The sequence below is a fragment of the Daucus carota genome, chromosome 4 (genome assembly GCF_001625215.2).
Source record: "Daucus carota subsp. sativus chromosome 4, DH1 v3.0, whole genome shotgun sequence".
Taxonomy (NCBI): Eukaryota; Viridiplantae; Streptophyta; class Magnoliopsida; order Apiales; family Apiaceae; genus Daucus; species Daucus carota.
Genome location: NC_030384.2, coordinates 32,480,890 through 32,502,904, shown reverse-complemented (window position 1 = coordinate 32,502,904; position 22,015 = coordinate 32,480,890). Strand labels below are relative to the sequence as shown.

Genomic DNA, 22,015 nt, shown 5'->3' with positions numbered 1-22,015 from the left:
ATGGAGACGAACTTTTATAAGACATGAACTAATAAACAATTTTCAGCATTAAGCACCCTGTTGCATGTCCTACTATGGCTATTGGCTACAAAAGAGCTGCTAAATTTCACGACTACAAATTGTACCAAACAAAAAAAAAGGGGCAAGGTGAATCATTTTGTTTTTTCTTGGGCTTCATTCACATTCCTTCTTCACCTAATCAGACTTCTTCATCAGACTAAGCAACACCCCAGTACCAAGAGTTGTAGCTACGACACCAAGAGATACCTCGGTTGATATGTGAAAACCTGCATTTAAATAACGTTCAGAATCTTTGCTTGCTTCTACCTTTAATTAGGATTAGGACTAAGAAGATGCCTACCAAAGAAATCTGCGATCATTTTACACGCAATAAACCCCAGAACAACACCAATGGAGGGCTGCACAGAAATAAAAAAAATTGGCATAGTCCAGATAGGGATAAAATTCCAGAATAAGGAATTTCAAAATCATTATTCAAAAAAAGGAAGAGTCATAAAGGTACAGAAAACTTTATAGAAATAATTTGTTGAACACTATAGTGAAGATCGCACACAGAACACAGACACTCCACTTTAGTCAGTAGAAATAGTTTGCTGAAGACAAAAATGAAGATAGCTGGCACACACAAACTATCCACTTTAAGCAGCAGTTCAGTGCAGTCACGGATACTCACCTGTAAGTACTCCAAGTCTGACATGCTCTCAGAAATTAGTGTATATAGAGACCTTAATCCTACAATGACAGGATTCAAATTCCTCATTAAGAAAAAAACAAGTTAAGTTTCACACAAAGAATGACAATTCACATACAAGTAACAAGTCCAGCTTATAGCAGAGATAGGATGGCCAATAAAAATTACTTCAAATTGTAATTCAAACTTTATATAAGAATAATGATCAATTTGCTGGAGTTAGGCATAACATGTCTACCTCATTTTTGTTCACTACCTAACTCCATATACCAAAACTAATTCATATGTATTTTAGACATAATTAAAAACTGAATCTTTGAGAAAACATTTAATTAGTACCTAAGATCGCGAAGATATTGGAAGAGAAAACAATGAAAGGGTCTCGTGTAACACCAAATACTGCTGGTATTGAGTCTACCTACAAAGGAAGAAGAATAACATTTATCTCTAAACAATATTATTATAGCAGCAGCAATCCAGGAACTGCTATTATATTTATACCAGAATGTGGATAACATACCGCAAATGCAATATCACTTAGTTCAATAACTGCTACAGTGAGAAGCATAGGGGTGGCCTGCCCAAAATGTGTGATGCCTGTTAGAGATGGTGACAAAAATATAAGACAAATCGAACTATTTTAAGATCATGTGAGGTCGTAGATGCAAAATACGACTAGTAACATTAAATTATTGAATAATTGAAATGCGTGTAGACACTATTGTGTATTTAATTATGCTTTTGCAGCAATATAATAGGCTGGTAGAATGCTATGTTCGACACCAACAGACATTAATTAAAACTTACTTTCCACACGCCATCCTGAACTGTTAGAAATCGGTCGCCGTCATACTTGGCTGCGAAATCAAGGGGGGGAAGGAAGTAAGAAAATAGAGTTGATAGATAAAAAGCGAATATCATTATCTGCAAACTTTATTTTGGGGAAAAAAAAATAACTTTAGAAAGTACAGTAATAATGTGGTAGACCTACAAGCAAAAAACAAATATTAAGTTCTTAATATAAATCTATGCAGAACTACTTCATAATTCTCATATTATACTGGGCAGCGCTATCTAAACTGCTAAAGAAACATGGAAAACATCTCTATGATTAAATCCATTTCAAAAATAAACAATATTCAGCAGCCAACCTAGGATGAAAATTGAAGTTAAAATAGGCAAATATAGAATTTCAAAAAGTTCAAATATGAGGCATACAAGAGACGGGAATGAATTTCTGGCATGTCTTTACAACAAAGTTGTCTGAGAGATCACTATCTTCATCTTCTCCGGCAAACAGCTATACAAAGATGCAGAGAAAAATTAAAAATCTGACTTATTCTGAACACAAATCACACTGCTGTAAAGCAACTATCAGCAAATTAAAGTTGGCAGTCAGTGTCAATAATGTGCCCTAAAAAACACAAATCTAAGTGTAACTAGTCTATAACGATATCATTTTAGTGATTGTAACCATATTCTTGACACTTGAAGCTACTTTAATTACATAATGTTATTGCTAAACAAATCATAGGTAGTACGTTATCACAAAATTAAAAACCAGAATATCACCTTGAAAGATGAGTACAAAAGCACTGTTGCCAGAAGAAGATTAACTGCCTCAAACCTCTGAAATTATAAATGTCAAAAGAATAAAAGAAAAAAAATCAGAAAATACTAGACCAAGTATCAATAGATTCGGTAACATGAAGGGGAGGGGGGAATTACCCAGATAGTAACCTAGAACTTTAGAAACATAAAAGAATATGTTACACTGCATGAGAGGATGAGTTCATTTCTTTCTATGTTTGCGCCAATTGCTGAATATATATGTATATGTAATTTGCGCGCGCGCGCGCGCGCACTAGCTTACCGCTCGCGCTCATGCAAAGCACGAATTAATTTTAAATGGATTTTTTCCCAGTAATTTTTAATTTTTATATTTTAATAAATTATGTAATAGAATATAATGTAATTGTCAGGATTTTACATTTATCTATATCTTTAATATTAATATTGTATAAGTGAAAATTTAATATGTTGTTGTGAATTGAATCTTAAAACATTTGTATGAGTTTCTTTAAGTATCATATCTAATGGTAATTTTAACAGATGTGAGTAGAAGAGGTAACCAACAATGAGGGTACCGTATCAAACTACAAATTATACCTGTGTTCGGTTTCAAACTACAAATCATACATATGTTCAGTTATTATAGTTTAGTATGAATTACCTGCAGGGTGGCAGTTCCGAGAATAATAACCGCCAACCGGAATATTACCGCACCTGCAATACCGTATGAAAGCACCCGGTTCTGTATTCACATAAAAATAAATTTTTATCAGTAATATATGAGGTGAAAGGAGAATGCAATTATAATTAATTTACGAGTAAGAAGAAAATCAAATTGCATAATATGAGAAGAAATCTTCTTTTCCATCCAGGAAGCCAAACCTGATACGTGTATGGGACTTGGAAATACTTAAATATGAGAACAAAAACGAAGAGATTATCCACCGACAAACTCTGCTCCAGTAAATAGCTGAAATAAACCCAAGAAGAAGACAGTAAATCTTTAAGTCAAGCTAAAAATATTACAGAAATTGTGAAAAATTCAGAAAACTGCAACACACATAAGTTGGACACATAAAGCAAGAGATTTGATAGTTAATCCACATAATGTCAAGGATACAGTTTAATCTGTAAAAATTTATGTGCTTATACAGTTTTTAACCCTCTCTATGCTAGCATGATCTTCTATAAAAAAAAATAATAAAAAAGAGTCAAATTTGGAACCAGTGTGACTTCCTGCAACAGTATAGTTACAAAATAGTCCCTCTATAATCATGCCAGTTCAAAATAATTAATACAGTAACCCATATATGATGAAGCCAATATATATGTGAAGGTATGATGCAGAGCTATATAGGCATTTATTTCTTTATGTATATAACAGTAGGAGGGGTTATGTTCGGCTACAAACCTTCAGGGCTAACCATGTTTTCACTAAAATTCACGAAACAATAGAACCTAATTTATTTTTGTAATACACAAAACACTATTTACTTATATATAAATACAATTTTCCAATAAGACAAATACAATTCACCTCGTTTGTAGTTTGCAAGTTAAGATAGTTAGTATTTTAACATGCCTATGGTGGTGGATTTGTTTTAAGTAGCAGAGTTTCTATTAGTTTTCTTATTAATAGGGTAAGTTTTGGGGCTTCCATCATTGACGTTAAATATTTCTCTATATTTATGGGTTGCAAACTTGCAATCCATTATGGCCATGTTTGTTTTATAGTATTATAGTCCGCGGATTAAAATCCATATACTTCATTATTATTCCCATTAATTATAATCCTTTAAATTATCCAATCCTATGTTTGTTTGCAAGGATTAATCGTAGGGTTGGTTCCCTTAATCTTTATTACTATGTTTGTTTTGAAGGATAGCATATGGATTTAGATTATTATCCTTTACATGTGCTAATCTCATGTTTGTTTTACGTAGAATTATATTGAAGGAATTATAATCCTTTAAAAATGACTTGAGGGGATTAAATAATACTTCCTCCAACCAAGTATTGAAGAGGATTATAATCCAATCCCTTATCCAACAAAACAAACATGGGATAAATATTTTAAAGGACTATAATCTATTAAACCAATCCCAAATCTACTATTGCAAAACAAAAATGAGATTAAAATTTTTAAAGGTTTATAATCATATCCCTTGTTTAATCTCATGAAACAAACATTCCCCAGAGTATGCTTCACTGCGGTGAAATCACCTTCACATTATTTTAATCAGAGTTTTTTCCATAAGAATATTTTATATCAAACAACTTCTCTTTCTCTCTCTTCTTCATCTATGAGTATCTGTAGATATATCAACATGTGAGATGTGTTTCCACGTCATCATCTTCATCAGACTATCAATTTACATCCTTTTGTTTATCTAAATGAGAAATAAATATCAAATTTTAACTTTTTAAGTCGATCCAACTTCATACATATACAATCTGTCCACAAAGTGCACACTACATAGGTAGGGTATAGGTTTTATACATTTACAAAAATTAAGTTCTATGTTCTGTGGATATCCAAATCAGTTTCAATTCATATTCATTTACAACAATAAAGAGGCAAGAAGAACCGGTGCACTACTGTCTGAAATGTTGTGTGATAGTACTATAAAAACTACATTATGAACTCTGGTTACTGGAAAAATCAATAGAATACATGTAAAGACCAGTAGGGGTTTTGATGTAAGACCTAGTCACCTAGCTATGCTTCAGGTGATCCACCTTTATAGTTTTTTCATGTAGAAGTGATGCAATCTTCTAGCAGATATTTAGCTACTGGCTTATGTAGTTACGAGCCTCCTTTTTGTTTTATGTGAAATACAGAATTGCGATCACTACTGAGCATTCTCAACATAATGGAAAGAGAAAACAGACAATAATATGATGCTTTAAACAAAAAGTTGACATACCCGGCAAAAAACTCAGATGCCTTGCCAATTCCATCTTTAAATCCCAGTCCAACACCAAAAGCCACTGCTGCGCATACCTATATAAAAAATGACCACATAACATTTCTGCCCGCATCAAAGCAGAAACCTGATTAATGACAAATAGTTGTAATTGTTCCAAGCACTACAAACCCAGAATGCAACACTTCTAACAGCCTGCTTATAATCAGGTCCCCGAGTTATTCCTTCTGAAACACCAACAAATTTGACACCATTAGCACTCTTGAAGTCGGTAAAGTCATCATACGATTGTAGATTTGATGCCTCTTTACCTAATAAACCATTTAGTAGTATATTAGATATTTAGATTCGCCAAATACAAAGTAAAGCATATAACAAATCTATTAATAGGAGCACTAAACATCAACAAAATAATTATCATGTGTTTTGTTTTCATTTTTCAACAACAATAACTTATTTTTTTCACAACAAAATATACAGAAAAAATGCATTTATTCATGTAATCAAAAAAGCATCAAAAAAGCACCAGAAGTAGAAGATTCTTCCTCCTGATCAGCAGTTCTTCTGGAGCAGACTATATAATTTCGACGATTTCTACATACAACTATAAAACCAAAAATTAGCATCAAATTGAAAAAATTGTAATAAAATTGAGCAACAGCATTGTGTAGAATTACCGGGAGAGAGGAGCAGATGTGGAGCAAAGTTGAGGTGTTGGATCCGAACCCGTTTAGGAAACGGAGCGGAGCGCAAGAGAGATGGAACCCGAGAAAGGCCCAGTTCGAATTTGGGGGGAGAGGTTTGGATTGTTGAAGCCAATCCCATGGTGGCGGGAGAGAAAGCTACTCTTCCGACTTGCTGCTCGCAATAACTGTGGGCTTCCGTAGTCCACTCCTTTCAATTATAAATCCCGAAGATTTTACACCCCTGTCCCAAGACTTCGCATAAATTTACAATTACAGAAAATGCCATTGTAAAATGGCTGCGGGCTCTCGGTCACGAGTATTTTGGGAAAGTTTTTAAAAACCTATCATCCAACTATTTTTTTTTTCTTTTTACTAAAGGTTTGGATTTTTTTTTAACCATCAACTTAGGTTCGGATATTATTACTAGCATTATAATAATTTTTTTAGTATCATTTATAAATAGTGATTGTATATAATATTTTGATGATGTGTCTATATCTATATTTTTATATATAATAATAATAATATAAAATGAGCATATGAAAAATAAAAATAAGGAAAAATCATAATTAGAATTCTAAAAATTCAATAAATCATGAATATCAAATCAATTACTTCAAATAATCCACCTTCCATGGTAAGATAAAGTGTAATAGAGGGATATGATGCATCATCTTTCGCTATTAAAGTTTCAATCGACCAGCTCAGTCTAAGATTTCTCTTAAATTTATCTTCGTCAATTTTAATAACTTTATCTTATTACGATTTTCAAGATAAATAAATAGATAGGAAAAAACTTAATTTTCGATGATTGTCCTTTATAATCCATTATTTTATGTTATTATTTTTCCATTCGTCCCTCTCATTAGTTTTACAGTTTTTTCTACTACTTAGCACGTATTTTAAAAATTTTATTAAACATAGTTTCATAATTTATTTTTGTGTACAAATTCAAACGCTGAATTTTTATTTGGAAGAAAAAAATAAAATTATTTATGAAACTACATCTTTTAAAAGTCATAAAATAAAATGCGTGTAAAATTCTTATAACCCAAGGTAAACGACCTTGAGGGCATAAAAAGTACTATATATAAAGATATAAACATATATCAAATCATCAAAATATTACGGACTACCATTATATTTTAATAATGATACAGATAATTAATGTAATGCTAATAATCAAATCTGAACCTAACTTCAATGACAAAAAGAACTGAACCTAACATTAGTGAATAAAATAAAATAAAAAAGTATGGCTGGGTGGTTAGTTTCTAAAGACGCAAAAAGTTTAGTGACAAAAAAATTATCATAATTCTAGTAATCAAATCCGAACCTAGTTGGTGGTTAAAAAAAGATCCAAACCTAATTTTGGTGAGTAAAAAGAAAAAAATAATTAGTTGGATGGTAAGTTTCTAAAAAGACAATAAGTTGAGTGGCAAAAAAATCTATTTTCCCACAGTATTTTACAAAAGATTTGTACGGTCATTGACATACCGAAAGTAAGAAATTTCACGTATTTAACTTATTTTGATTGATTACTACTCCGTCTCTTTTAGCTCTCATTTTGATTTTTTGCACATAATTCAAGTTGATTATGAACCACACTTCTACTTGATATTTTAAAAAAAATTCTGAATTAAAATTTATAATTTATATTTTTATTCACAACAAGAAAATTTTACAAGTAATAAGTTAAAGGACGGAATTGAAGACTGCCCCATACGCTTGTTCAGTGTTAATATTCACAAACTAAAAATTTAAAAAACGAAAAAGTGAGAGGCTCACAACGAAAGTCCCATGATTGTGAGATAGGTATTGTAGTAATTCATATGTATGGATCTAAGAATTAGGAAGTTTTATTGTGTTCAGTGTTTAGTAACTGACGACTATGTAATTTATAAGGTTGGGGAGATGGGGCTATATAGTTGTGTAATTGTTTAGTACTAATAAAAAAGAGATTAAATATGATGAGATGTAGTAAGTGATTTAAATGGAGATTAAATTCGGGGAATATGATGAGATGTAGTAAGTGATTTAAATGGAGATTAAAGCGAGACACCACTTGCAATACTGCACTTCTAAAATCATCATATGCAATATCACAATTCATAACCCGATACAATTTATGTATTTCTGTTTATAATTCTCAACGCCGTTAACAGACAAATGGGTATTTTGTGTAATTTCACCTCTGTAACGGCTTATTTGTGCTTCCTTTTGCCATTTAACGAAACTGCAACCCCCAAAATTATTCTACGCCCTCATGAAACTCTAATTTTCCCGCTAGCATGTGAGACAACCACGGGAAGATTGGGATTGCGTGAGGTTGTAGAATGATTTGGGGGGTTGCAGTTTAGTTAAATGGCAAAAAGAAGCACAAAAGAGCCGTTACAGAGGTTAAATTACACAAAATACCCCTTTGTCTGTTAACGGCTTTAAGAATTATAGACGAGACTGCATAAATTGTATCGAGTTATAAACTGTGATATTGCATGTGGTGGTTTTAGAAATATAGTATTACAACTGATGTCTCGCTTAAAGTGCAGGTTTACAAAATGCACTTTACTCAAAAATTAACAAAGGACCGTCTATAATCAACGGAATTTAACGGCAATGAAATTTTTATCATGCTTGATGATTAAATTACAAATTTTTATTAGTTAAGTAATTTGACCGGCAGCTTTTTGAGTATGGTGATCCAAATGAAAGTTACAGGTGAGTTGAGTGATTAAAACGCTTTTTAACCCGTTTCGGAGTGAGCCGAGTTGCAGCGATCGTGATATTGAGGATTTTCCGAACCAAATGTCACACGCAGTGACTCCAATCTCCGCCAAGTCCTTCGCACTAAACAACCAGTGTTCCAAACTTCGGATCGCGAATTGCTTTGACTCCATTTTCTCCTTCTCGGTAATTAAACTCCTTCGATTCACGCACACGCATCATCCGTTTCCTTGTACTAGATTTTCTTATTCTAGTTCTGATTTACTGTTGTGTCACTGTTTCTTCTGATTCTGCGCTTCAATTTTGATTACTAGGGTTTATAATCACTTGTATTAGCTGTTGTATTGCTTAATTTTGAATCTTAGTTTCACTAACCTCCTTGATTATGGATTAACTGCTCTTACTTTTCAACTTCTTCTGTTTGAACTGTAGTTGCCTATTTGCATTATGCCCTAGTTTGTTTTCACTATGCTTTTTATGTCTTCTGTAACTTATTCTTCGATTTCGATTTAGGGCTAGGGTACTAAAGAGTGTGTGTGTGTGTGTGAGAGAGAGAGAGGTTGAGAGAGATTGACTGCGAGGCACGAGAGACTGACTGTACAAGACATGTTATATATATAGAGAGAGACTGACTGTGAGACTTATGTTCATAAATACAGAGAGGGGAAGCGCAATCGTAGGTGTTTTTAGGAAATGCGGCTCCGTAGTAGCGTCAGCATGTGACAGTGCAAAGTTTTTAGTATGATGGATTAATGAATAAGATTTATGTGGAGGGTGTCAATGGGATTCTTATTTTGCCTTCTGTGATGCCTTTTGTAATTAGTTACGAAGAAGGTGACTCACTCTCCGTCTGTCATTTGGTTTCTGACTTTGGGTATACCACTTGGTTTATCCGCATCAATTAAGAAACTGGGAGTGCCATCCATAAACCTATCTTCTTTCTGATTTTATTCTTGCAATTTATTTGACTGTTCCAACATTAATATCTATCACTTAAATATATGTAATATGCAGTACATACATGCTACATCTTATTTTGGAATAAAGAGATTTCACAATAAAGGGTATCTGGTAGTAAAATATTTTAGTATTTAATGGGCGACTGATTTATAAAGTTTGCCCGTTGTGTAAGAAAATCAATAAATTTGCACTGTGGGTCGTAATGAAAGATAGAGAGGACTTTGCATTAATGATGGACTGGTAGTCCGGAGCAATACGAACGGTAAATTGGCTTAATTGGTCTTTGGTTAATGTATACTAGCATATGTGAGAAACTGCTTCTTTATCTGATGGACACAAACGTAGTATTGTTTCCTGTCGTGCCTTTGATCTGTTATATTATTGTAAAATGTTTATGAAGGAATAATACAGTGTGTCATATGCCAATTGGTTTATGCACCATCTTATTCAGCATATGTTATGTTAGAAATTATTGAAGTATATTATATCTGATCTTTATAAGGCACATCTATGTTACTTCTGAGCTTCTGCTGTTAGCAGACACCTGCTGACTCAAGTTTGTTATTTTTTGCTTTAAAGCGTAGGATAAACTTCAGGGCGAAGGATAAATTTCGGGGCAAAGTTTGAGATCTTTTTTGTGCAAAAGCTGCTAATATAGACTAAAATTTGGTTTAGGGAGAAGGAAACAATGGGACGCCTGAAGCTGCAGTCTGGGATCAATGCAATTGAAGAAGAACCGGAAGACTCTGAGGCTAGTTTTCCTGATAAAGAGAGATCTTCTTTAGCATGTATGATCAATTCGGAAATTGGTGTTGTGCTTGCGGTGATGCGGAGGAATGTAAGGTGGGGAAGTCGTTATACTTCAGGCGATGACCAGCTTGAACATACTCTTATCCAATCCCTCAAGGCATTGCGTAGAAAAATATTTTCATGGCAGCATGAGTGGTATACAATCAATCCCATCGTGTATCTGCAGCCATTTTTAGACGTGATCAGATCTGATGAAACTGGTGCGCCAATCACAGGTGTCGCTTTGTCATCACTTTACAAGATTTTGAGTCTTGATGTTCTTGATTTGAACACCGTCAATGTGGAAGATGCTATGCACCTAGTGATTGATGCCGTGACTAGCTGCAGATTCGAGGTAACAGATCCAGCATCAGAGGAAGTAGTTCTGATGAAGATACTCCAGGTTCTTATGGCTTGCATGAAAAGTAAGGCATCAGTGATGTTGAGTAATCAGCATGTTTGTACCATCGTAAACACATGCTTCCGTGTAGTTCATCAAGCAGGAACAAAGGGGGAGCTGTTGCAGAGGATAGCCCGTCATGGAATGCATGAACTTGTACGATGTATTTTTTCACATCTGCGAGATGTTGACAACACAGATACTTCCTTGGTGAAGGGAGGCACTTCCACCTTGCAGGAGGTAAGGTTTATCTTATCATGATATTGCTTACACATCGCAGTATCACACATATGATATCTGCTTACGTTAGGGGATTTTGTAGTTAAATTTCATATGTTCTCAGTATAGCCAGGTGCTTTTGATCTGCGGATATTTACCCTTCATTATGGAGTCATCTTGAAATGGTGGTAATCGGTTATTGATCTGTTTCTTGTACAATGTGGAGGACATATACATGCTTGTTTCATAAGCTTGTGAAGATCAACCTGATAGACTGATTTAGCTTTGAAGTCTATCTATATAATTCATCATCCTCAGCTCTTCCTTATTCTTTGTTTCATACTTTGCTATTTTGCTGTGAGTGAGAACTTTGAAATATTTTCTCTCTAATTATATTTTTTTTCTTGTCCTCTGTCTTCTATCTTTTTTCGTTTGTTGATTTATTTTTTTTTTGCATTGAATTTCCATCAGTTGCAGCTCATCTGAGTTTTTTCCTGAAATATCCGCGTTTTGCTAATTTAATGCATTGTAAAACCCATTAACCCACCATATTTTTCTTAGCAAAAAGGTTTGAAAGCACATAGGGTGCTGTTTGGCTTATCTCCTTCTCTTTTACAATTTTACATAAGAAACTATACCTGGCCACTGATTTATTTTCCTACTATTCAGATTATTAATTGTTTTGAATATTCCGCTTTTGTCTCTTTCATAGGTTGGTGGGCTGCATAGCAATTATAGCACTGGCAGTAAACAATCAGAAAACGACAATAGTACCTCTGATTACAATACTCAAACATCCTCCGGAAGTTTTGCATCTAATACTTCAGCTGGCATGGTTGGTGTGACGGGTGAAACTATTGTTACTTCCAGTAATGGAAAGGATATTGATACGTATGATTTTCATTTGATGACTGAGCCATATGGGATCCCCTGTATGGTGGAGATTTTCCAGTTCTTGTGCTCATTATTAGATGTTGTTGAGCACATGGGAATGGGTCCTAAAGCCAACACTATTGCCTTTGATGAAGATGTTCCTTTTTTTGCATTGGGTTTGATTAATGCTGCAATTGAACTGGGCGGTTCTTCTATTGGCCGCCACCCCAGATTGTTGGGTTTGGTACAGGATAAGCTGTTTTGTTATCTAATGCAATTTGGATTGTCAATGAGTCCGCTGATTCTTTCGATGGTGTGCAGCATTGTTTTAAATCTGTACCAGAACTTGCGTACTGAACTAAAATTGCAGCTGGAAGCCTTCTTTTCTTGTGTGATTCTAAGGCTCGCACAAAGCCGTTATGGAGCTTCTTACCAGCAGCAGGAGGTTGCAATGGAAGCCCTTGTTGACTTTTGTAGACAAAAAGCCTTTATGGTGGAAATGTATGCGAATTTAGACTGCGACATAACTTGCAGTAATGTGTTTGAAGACATTGCTAACTTGTTATGTAAAAGTGCGTTTCCGGTGAACTGCCCTTTGTCGGCAATGCACATCCTTGCTTTGGACGGTCTTATCGCTGTGATTCAAGGAATGGCTGAGCGGATTGGCAACATGTCAGCTGGATCAGAACCCAGCCCTGTACATCTTGAGGAGTACACTCCATTCTGGATGGTAAAGTGTGACAATTACAATGACCCTAATCATTGGGTTCCATTTATCCGTCGGAGGAAGTATATTAAAAGAAGGCTAATGATAGGTGCTGATCACTTTAACAGGGATCCTAAGAAAGGGCTAGAATTTCTCCAAGGAACACATCTCTTGCCCGACAAACTTGACCCCCAGAGTGTGGCTTGCTTTTTCAGGTACACTGCTGGATTGGATAAGAATCTAGTTGGCGACTTTTTAGGCAATCATGATGAGTTTTGTGTCCAAGTACTTCATGAATTTGCGTGGACTTTCGATTTCCAAGACATGAATTTGGACACCGCGCTGCGCCTTTTCTTGGAAACTTTTAGATTACCAGGGGAATCACAGAAGATTCAGAGGGTGCTTGAGGCATTCTCGGAAAGATATTATGAGCAATCACCTTTGATTCTAGCCAACAAGGACGCTGCTTTACTCTTGTCTTATTCAATAATAATGCTCAATACAGACCAACACAATGTGCAAGTAAAGAAAAAAATGACAGAAGAGGATTTCATTCGAAATAATAGGCATATAAATGGAGGTAATGATCTTCCACGTGATTTTTTAATAGAGCTGTATCATTCAATCTGCAAGAATGAGATTCGTACGACCCCGGAACAAGGTGCAGGTTTCCCTGAAATGACCCCAAGCCGTTGGATTGATTTAATGAACAAAGCAAAGAAGACTGCACCCTTCATTATCTCTGATTCCAAGGCTCACCTTGACCGAGATATGTTCGCTATAATGTCAGGTCCCACAATTGCTGCTATTTCTGTTGTATTTGATCATGCTGAACTTGACGATGTATATCAGACGTGTATTGACGGTTTTTTAGCTGTTGCAAAAATTTCGGCTTGCCATCATCTTGAAGATGTTCTGGATGACCTGGTCGTGTCACTCTGCAAATTTACAACCTTGTTGAATCCTACATTTGCCGAAGAACCTGTTCTAGCCTTTGGCGATGATTCAAAAGCTAGGATGGCAACAATTACAGTCTTCACAATTGCCAATAGATATGGTGATTTTATCCGTGCTGGCTGGAGGAATATTCTGGATTGTATCTTGAAGTTGCATAAGCTTGGTCTTCTTCCTGCTCGTGTAGCCAGTGATGCAGCTGATGATTCAGAACACACAGCAGAACCTGGGCATGGAAAACCTCCAACTAATTCACTATCTTCAGCTCACTTGCAATCTGTGGGTACTCCAAGAAGATCTTCTGGTTTAATGGGCCGATTTAGTCAGCTCTTGTCTCTTGATACAGAGGAGCCAAGATTGCAACCCACTGAACAACAACTTGCTGCTCATCAACGAACCCTTCAGACAATACAGAAGTGCCACATTGACAACATTTTCACAGAAAGCAAGTTTCTGCAATCGGATTCTTTGTTACATCTTGCACGAGCCCTTATTTGGGCTGCGGGCCGCCCACAAAAGGGAAACAGTTCTCCTGAAGATGAAGATACTGCAGTTTTCTGCTTGGAATTGTTGATTGCAATCACACTAAATAATCGAGATAGGATAGTGCTATTGTGGCAGGGTGTCTACGAGCACATATCTAACATTGTTCAGTCAACTGTCATGCCATGCGCCCTGGTTGAGAAAGCTGTTTTTGGACTGCTCAGGATTTGCCAGCGGCTCCTTCCCTATAAAGAAAATCTAGCTGATGAATTGTTGAGATCGCTGCAGCTTGTTTTGAAGCTTGATGCCCGTGTTGCTGATGCATACTGCGAGCAGATCACACAGGAAGTCAATCGCCTTGTTAAAGCAAATGCCACACACATCCGATCCCCAATGGGCTGGCGAACCATCACATCGTTACTCTCTTTCACGGCTCGACATCCAGAAGCTTCTGAAGCAGGGTTTGATGCACTGATGTTCATCATGTCTGAAGGAGCTCACTTAGTTCTAGCAAATTACGTTCTCTGTGTTGATGCAGCCAGACAGTTTGCGGAGTCTCGTGTTGGTCAGGTTGATAGGTCTGTGCTTGCTCTGGATCTTATGGCAGGTTCTGTTTCCTGCCTAGCTAGGTGGGCTCAAGAAGCCAAGGACGTAATGGGTGAAGAGGCTACCAAAGCGTCTCATGATATTGGGGAAATGTGGCTGAGGTTAGTGCAGGGACTGAGGAAAGTTTGTCTTGACCAGAGAGAAGAAGTCAGGAACCGTGCTCTCTTGTCGTTGCGTATGTGTCTAACAGGTGTGGATGATGTCAATCTTCCATATGGATTGTGGTTGCAGTGTTTTGATATGGTTATCTTCACTGTGCTTGATGATTTACTGGAAATAGCGCAAGGGCATTCTCAAAAAGACTACCGCAATATGGAGGGGACACTTGTCCATGCTCTGAAACTACTCTCTAAAGTGTTCCTACAGTTACTTCATGATCTATCTCAGCTCACAACCTTTTGCAAGTTGTGGCTGGGTGTTCTCAGTCGGATGGAAAAATATTTGAAAGTAAAAGTCAGAGGGAAAAAAAGTGAGAAGCTTCAAGAACTTGTGCCGGAGCTGCTTAAAAACACTTTGATTGTAATGAAGACAAAAGGGGTACTGGTGCAAAGAAGTGCCTTGGGTGGAGATAGCTTGTGGGAGTTGACATGGTTACATGTGAATAACATCGCCCCAACTCTACAATCAGAAGTGTTTTCAGACCAAGATTCCGGGCAGTCATGGCCTAATTTAGGTGAAGTAGGGGAAAATTGTGTTCCCAGTGAATCTGTTTCTGTTCCACACAAAACGATGGTTAAAAATTAACACTGTATTGTGTGACCTGGATTAGTATCTGAGTGCTTGTTGTTTACCTGTCTAAAGCTTGATAGTGAGCATGGTCTGCTATTGTTGTTAAGCTGTATGTTGTGTAAAGGTACCTGAGATTTAATAGATTTGCGTCCACATCTTTCTGGAAAAGTTTGTTTTCCTTATTTTCTGTGTAGGCTGAAGGTGTGGCATTAACGTTTTACTTGGTTATTTTTGTTTTGGTAATCTGAAGGTGAAGTTTTACTCAAGTTCGTAGTCTGTATTGAGCTAGATTTCATTTTATTTAAATTGAAGGAGTTGATTTTGTTTGTGTACGGAAGATTCTACCTTTTCTATTAGACATATCTTCTTGTGCGTTTAGAAATCATAATTTGTTTAATTTTGGCTCAACAGGATCATAATAAATGTTTGTGATTCACTGCTCGACTAATTCATCTTTGGGGCCTTGGGAGTTGGGGGTGTTTTTTGCATGTTGTGTTCTACAATTTATTTTCCAGCAGAATTAGGCCGACTTATTACTATTGTGTTACGGCTGACGCAGTTTCTCAGCTACAGAACTGGAACTGATGAGAGTTGCCATATAAAAAAAAACACCACCCAGTTTTTAAAGCTTCTCCTTTACATATATTTTTTTCTCTTCGAATCCCTAATGACAAGCTACAAGTTGAACCTTTCACTTCTTGCGTAAATCAGTTTCAAAATTTTAACTCAGGAGCTTTTCCACAACAATATGTAACTTTGACTCCATATCTTGAAAAATTCCAGAGCTATTTATAGCCCGATAACTCGATATAGCCAAAGTATGAAGACGATTTTCAATAATTAAATAATTTAACTTCGAGTCTTGAGTTCATCAAATTTTTACATATACTTTGTTGTTATCATGTTGTCTTAATGGAGATTTAAATATTGCGAAAATAGCTTGTGTTCATAATTAGACATCATGTAGACATAATACACTAAAAATCATGAATATAATATTTCTTAATCTTTTTCTTTTAAATACTTTCATATAAGTTATAACCATAAGAAGGTATTTTTTTATATTCCGGCATTAATTTGAAAACACGTGCATCGGCTTATATTCAGAACTTAAACAGAAAAACATTTAGCACAAGGAAAAAGATTAGATAGAAAACACTGGCCATTAATCTTATCAGCCCTGAACGGCCCAAATAAGACAAAACCCTAAAAGCCCATTAAACAAAGAAAACCCAACAACAGCCATATAAAACATCGCTACACATTTAGCTGCCACTTCCCAAAACCCTAGTTCATCAAACATTCACTCTCTCTTGCAGAAGAAAAAGAAATGGCCGCTTCATCTCGCCCGTTGGTTTCAATCCAAACCCTAGAATCCGACATGTCCACCGACGCCGCCAACTCTCTCCCCTTACCCGACGTGATGAAATCCTCGATCCGACCCGATCTCGTCAGCTTCGTCCACTCCGAAATGTCCAACAACTCTCGCCAGCCCTACGCCGTGTCTCGCAAAGCCGGCCACCAGACCTCCGCCGAGTCGTGGGGAACCGGTCGAGCCGTCTCGCGTATTCCTCGTGTTCCTGGCGGCGGGACCCACCGTGCGGGGCAGGGAGCCTTCGGGAACATGTGTCGGGGCGGGCGCATGTTTGCCCCGACCCGGATCTGGAGGAAGTGGCACAGCAGGATTAATATTAATCAGAAGAGGTTCGCTGTGGCTTCTGCGATTGCGGCGAGTTCGGTGGCGCCGCTTGTGATGGCACGTGGACACAAGATTGAGACTGTCCCGGAGCTTCCGCTTGTGATTAGCGACGCGGTGGAGGGTGTCGAGAAGACATCGAATGCGATTAAGGTGCTCAAGGAGATCGGGGCTTATGCTGATGCCGAGAAGGCGAAAGATAGTATTGGAATTAGGCCTGGGAAGGGGAAAATGAGGAACAGGAGGTACATTTCTCGAAAGGGACCGCTTATCGTTTACGGAACTGAGGGCGCTAAGCTGGTGAAAGCGTTTAGGAACATTCCGGGGATTGAGATTGCCAATGTGGAGCGTCTTAATTTGTTGAAGCTGGCTCCTGGTGGTCATCTTGGGAGGTTTATTATCTGGACTAAGTCGGCTTTTGAGAAGCTGGACTCGATTTACGGGAGCTTTGACAAGCCTTCTGAGAAGAAGACAGGGTATGTTCTGCCCAGGTCTAAGATGGTGAATGCTGATTTGGCTAGGATTATTAACTCTGATGAGATTCAGAGTGTGGTTAGGCCGATCAAGAAGGAAGTGAAGAGGGCCCAACTTAAGAAGAATCCATTGAAGAATCTGAATACTATGTTGAGGCTTAATCCCTATGCTAAGACTGCTAGGAGGATGTCTCTGTTGGCTGAGGCTCAGCGCGTTAAGTCTAAGAAGGAGAAGCTCGATCAGAAGAGGCAGCCATTGTCAAAGGTATATCTCCAATTTCATATACTTGTGCTATTGTTGGTTTGCTATAATAGTTTATATCATTGCTGTGTGTATATTTATTCTTGTGATTGTATCTACTTGTTAGTTGAAGACATTTTTGGTTGAAAAAATTAATGCTGTTAAGCTATGTGTATATAATGATATTAATGCTTTCTGTACCTGTTATTGGATTACAAAAATTGTTTCATTTAGTATTTGATGTTCAGCTATGTTACAGTTGCTAGCTAGTTGCAGCCTTTTTCGTTAAATAATTCTGTTAACGGAAATGTACATGAATATTCCTTAGATACAAAGTGATTGTTTTGCTTCATCACTTCACTATAAATGTTAGTTCTGATTTGACACAATATTATTGATTGATTTTTCTGCAAATAATAGTTTTGATTCAACTTGATGCAATTGAGTGTTTGTCTTGTTTGATTGCTTCTATCTTTGTGTTAGTTCTGAATATATAATGCAGTTGTTACATACATGCAGATTACCTGTTTTTGCAAATGTAACATGAACAAAATGCAACAGAATGGTTCCAGTTTTGAATTTATTGTGTTGGATAGTGTAGATCTACTCTTTTCTTCTCTTTTTTGAAATTTTGTATCATTTTACCTGGAGTTGCAGAGTATATAATGATATGTACAACTTCAATTTAATTGGAGGTTTTTTGTTTGTTATAGTGATAAGAAAGTTGTTGTGATATGTTTAGTACTCCCTCCGGCCCAAATTAGTGAGCTGGTTGATTTTGGGCGAGCAACTTAAGGGTGCATTGACTGCCTGGTTTCAAAATTTATTTTTAGAGTTTTTCTTTTGTAAACAAATATTTTATATTAAAAGTTTTATTTGCAAAAATAAAATTTTAAAAATAAATTATGCAGCAATGTGGTCAATGGACCTTAAAGTGAGTGTCCAGAGTCAACATGCTCATATAATTTGGGACTGAGGGAGAATATATTTAGTCAATTATGTTCCGGTGATCATTGTTTTTCCTTCTCTGTGTCTTGCAGGAGGAAGCAACCAAGATCAAAGCTGCTGGAAAGGGTTGGTACAAGACTATGATCTCTGACAGTGATTACACAGAGTTTGATAACTTCGGCAAGTGGCTTGGTGTTTCACAGTGATCATAAGATACTGTTTAGATTATCTTTTTGTTTTTCCTTAGGTATCTATCTATATCTCTGTTGGCTAAGACATAAAAGAGTTTTTGAAGGTGAGGAAATTTCGGCAACAATTTACTTGTTAGCTGGTATTAGCCTTGCTGTTGTGCTGGTGTTTATGCATCGTTATTGTTTCTTAAATTTTGTTTGGAAAATGTTAGAACTAAATGAAGTTGGTATTTATAACTTGATTTTTGTTGTTAAGTGAGGATATGATTAGTGCACATGGGTTATTCATTATGATTATGTTATTTTCTGTTAAATAGTTTTCCTTCCATTGTGTACATGATATTTTTTTTTTTTTCCAACTTCTACGTCAACAGGTTTTATAATAGAGCTTTTTAATGCCTGAATTCGGTTCAGGGCTCTTGCAATTTTGCCTCTTGTAATTTGGCCAGTCTGTAGTTGGATGCTAGATTGGTCATGGTTATGTTACTGAACTGGGGTATTATTTTTGCTGGTTAATGAACATGGGAGTACTGTTTAAATTTCAGGTCCAGTCTTTTCTGGGTCATGGTATTATTTTTACAGTAGTTGTGAAGTTTTAGTCTCTAGACCTGGTTATTTGTGGCTTGTGGGTGAATTCACCCCCTTATTTTTGAAATGCCTCTTATTGTTTTTATTTTTTTAATTTGTTACATTGCAAATTATATACTGTTAATGAAATCGTTTAGATTTATAAATCAAAATAATTATCACTCTGCTGGTTGAAAGTGCGTAGTGTATAAATTGTTTTGCTGTTTCATTCTACCCACACTACGTACAGTTTGTATGTGAAATGATTTATCTAAAATTAAAAATTTTCTGGGATGCACACGTTACCTACAGTAATGGAATATATAAAATATATAATAGAGTGGAGTACATTATGTTAACCTGCATTTTATAAGCAGGATGCCACTTGCAATCACCTTTTAATCGTACTTAGTCGGTGAAGGCACCGTCCAGCGATTAATCGGATATTCGGAGATTAATCGGAGTGATTAATCGGATCATTAATCGTAATCAATTTAATATTATTTTTTAAATTATATATATTAATATAATTATATATAGTATAAATTTATAGTCATATAAAATAAAAGATTAATGATTTTTTATAATACAAAACATGCCTTTATATACATATGCAGGTCCACTCATCTCATATACAAACTTGAATTTGATTGAATATGCGAAAAAAGATATTGTAAATTTATGTAATTAAAGTTTGGGAGCTAATATTGAAAAAGTGAAAGGTAATAAAAACAACTTTAATTTTTGTGTTTTGTCATTTCCGTGCCTTTTGTTTTATTTAAAATTAAATTTAAATTTTTTAAATTATTTTACTTTTTATTTTAAATTTTTTAAATTCACTGATTTTTGACCGACTTTTTCCGATTAATCCCGACTTTTGACCGATTAATCCCGATTTTCTAAAAAAACGATTTTTTCACCGATTAACGCTTAATCGAGACGGTGGCCGACCGAACAGCGATTAATCGGCGATTAATCCCGATTAATCGCCGACTTTTAGAACACTGAGTATCACTTTGCAATACTCAAGTTTTGATTTTTTTTATGAAGTGTGTTTCTCTATCAATTTAGAATAACACTGTTATCTTTTTTAAGGGTTTTTTTTGTCAATTCATTGTTTCAACAACTATATTGACCTGAAATGGGAGTTTTGCAGAAACATTACCCTCCGCCGAAATCCTCCACGGCCTCCTTGTCATCCCCTCCCTCTCTCTCTCTAAATATATATAGGGTCCTGTTCCACAGCAATCGCGTGTTAGATAAGGGTTATCTAACACACTGTACGAGGGCCGTTGGATTTATATTTCAAGGACTCAGATCCAATTTTGGGTTTTTAATGTATCCGCGGTTATTTTCCGCGAAAGGGAAAACTCCCTATCCGCGGTTATTTACCGCGGAAGTGAGTTTTCCCTATCCGCGGTTTTTTATAGCGGATACATTAAAATCTCAGATTGGATCTGGGCCTTTGAAATATAGATCGAACGGCCCCCGTACAGTGTGTTAGATAACCCTTATCTAACACGCGGTTGTCAAGGAACCGGACCCAAATATATATATATATACAAGGAACCGGACCCAAATATATATATACACACTCCACCTGAGCAGCCCCCCCCCCTCCCCCTCTCTTTATAAATATATACTCCACCTGAGCAGCCTCCTTCGGTTCGCGACAACAATTGATCAGGCCATCACCCATACTATCCTCTCTTATTTGCAACAACCCACCACCACTGATCCATCTCCTCCCCCAATTTCTCTTATTTTTCCATCTGAACAATCACCTGCAACATCGAGCTCGCCGCCCTCGCCGGTGGACACACCGCCAGCACACCCCACCGCCATCCTCATTCCTCCGTTTTAAATCAATCTACAACCATATAGAGATACATACACATATTTGAAGTTTCTGAATTTGTAATTAGGATTCATACTCATTTAGGGTTTTTGTGCCTCATGGAGTAATAATTAAACTGAAAGCATAAATAAGATGCTTAAACACTGAGACATAAAATGATAGTATAATATTAGGTGTTGGAGGGTGGTAGCGAGCCGAATTACCGCCATTGAGGTGGCAGAGGGCGAGGTCAAGAGGGCGAGGTCAAGAGAGAGGGATAGATGAAGTTGACGGAGAGACCGAAGAGGGGGAAAATCGTATGTATGCTACATAGTCAAAGTTGTGTTTAAGGCCGAGAAGCGAGGAGAAAGTCGATCGGGAGGGGGGGGGGGTGGACGAGGAAATGATGAATGGTTACTAGGATGATTAGAATTAGGGTTTGAGAATGGCGTCGTGGTTGTTGGAGGAGGAACCGTCGCCGTATCAGTGGTGGTGACGAGAGGAGGCATGGCGGTGAGCAACGACGTGAAATTAAAGAGAGATACATTGATTAAGTAGTCAAAAGAGTCGTTGGTTATGTTAAATTACGAAATAACCCCCAACTTTGTTAACGACGTCACATAGATTTAACGGAAAAATAGAATCTGTGACAGGTTCTAAACTACGATATTGCATATGGTGTTTTTTAAAGTTCAATATTGCAAGTGGTGTCCTGCTTAAAG

General features: G+C 36.5%; 3 protein-coding genes across 5 annotated transcripts; 2 read left to right on the top strand and 1 right to left on the bottom strand.

The window, feature by feature from the left end:
• Positions 1–29: 29 nt before the first annotated feature.
• On the bottom strand, positions 30–6,152 carry LOC108216029 (thylakoid membrane protein TERC, chloroplastic). Of its 2 annotated transcripts, none has more exons than XM_017388683.2 (14): positions 5,889–6,152; positions 5,738–5,815; positions 5,383–5,522; positions 5,212–5,288; positions 3,167–3,254; positions 2,946–3,026; positions 2,285–2,341; positions 1,931–2,012; positions 1,520–1,569; positions 1,233–1,289; positions 1,052–1,130; positions 695–753; positions 362–419; positions 30–287 (listed from the first exon to the last, which is right to left on the bottom strand). In XM_017388683.2, exons 1-14 carry the CDS (start codon positions 6,034–6,036, stop codon positions 196–198), a joined length of 1,146 nt encoding a protein of 381 aa, XP_017244172.1. In that variant the 5' UTR covers positions 6,037–6,152; the 3' UTR covers positions 30–195. The 2 variants fall into 2 exon arrangements, with proteins under 2 accessions (XP_017244172.1, XP_017244173.1); XM_017388684.2 differs by having other exon boundaries at positions 5,383–5,438; positions 5,889–6,142.
• A 2,463-nt stretch (positions 6,153–8,615) lies between these two features.
• On the top strand, positions 8,616–15,672 carry LOC108218573 (ARF guanine-nucleotide exchange factor GNOM). 2 transcript variants are annotated; one of them, XM_064092461.1, is made up of 3 exons: positions 8,616–8,807; positions 10,161–11,010; positions 11,702–15,672. In XM_064092461.1, exons 2-3 carry the CDS (start codon positions 10,270–10,272, stop codon positions 15,353–15,355), a joined length of 4,395 nt encoding a protein of 1,464 aa, XP_063948531.1. In that variant the 5' UTR covers positions 8,616–8,807; positions 10,161–10,269; the 3' UTR covers positions 15,356–15,672. The 2 variants fall into 2 exon arrangements, with proteins under 2 accessions (XP_063948531.1, XP_063948532.1); XM_064092462.1 differs by having other exon boundaries at positions 8,668–8,807; positions 10,166–11,010.
• Positions 15,673–16,579: 907 nt separating this feature from the next.
• Positions 16,580–19,145, top strand: LOC108219073 (large ribosomal subunit protein uL4). The gene is made up of 2 exons (XM_017392327.2): positions 16,580–17,774; positions 18,791–19,145. Exons 1-2 carry the CDS (start codon positions 16,671–16,673, stop codon positions 18,902–18,904), a joined length of 1,218 nt encoding a protein of 405 aa, XP_017247816.1. The 5' UTR covers positions 16,580–16,670; the 3' UTR covers positions 18,905–19,145.
• Positions 19,146–22,015: the final 2,870 nt, after the last annotated feature.

What these genes read in the sequence shown, in the direction of transcription:
- LOC108219073 (XM_017392327.2), top strand. Translation starts at nt 16,671, where the DNA reads ATGGCCGCTTCATCTCGCCCGTTGGTTTCAATCCAAACCCTAGAATCC. An exon ending in AGAGGCAGCCATTGTCAAAG is followed by an intron (nt 17,775 to 18,790) that starts GTATATCTCCAA and finishes TGTGTCTTGCAG; the next exon opens with GAGGAAGCAACCAAGATCAA.
- LOC108216029 (XM_017388683.2), bottom strand. Translation starts at nt 6,036, where the DNA reads ATGGGATTGGCTTCAACAATCCAAACCTCTCCCCCCAAATTCGAACTG. An exon ending in TTTTGTACTCATCTTTCAAG is followed by an intron (nt 2,013 to 2,284) that starts GTGATATTCTGG and finishes ATCTTTGTATAG; the next exon opens with CTGTTTGCCGGAGAAGATGA. An exon ending in GAAATTCATTCCCGTCTCTT is followed by an intron (nt 1,570 to 1,930) that starts GTATGCCTCATA and finishes TTGATTTCGCAG; the next exon opens with CCAAGTATGACGGCGACCGA.
- LOC108218573 (XM_064092461.1), top strand. Translation starts at nt 10,270, where the DNA reads ATGGGACGCCTGAAGCTGCAGTCTGGGATCAATGCAATTGAAGAAGAA. An exon ending in GCACTTCCACCTTGCAGGAG is followed by an intron (nt 11,011 to 11,701) that starts GTAAGGTTTATC and finishes TCTCTTTCATAG; the next exon opens with GTTGGTGGGCTGCATAGCAA.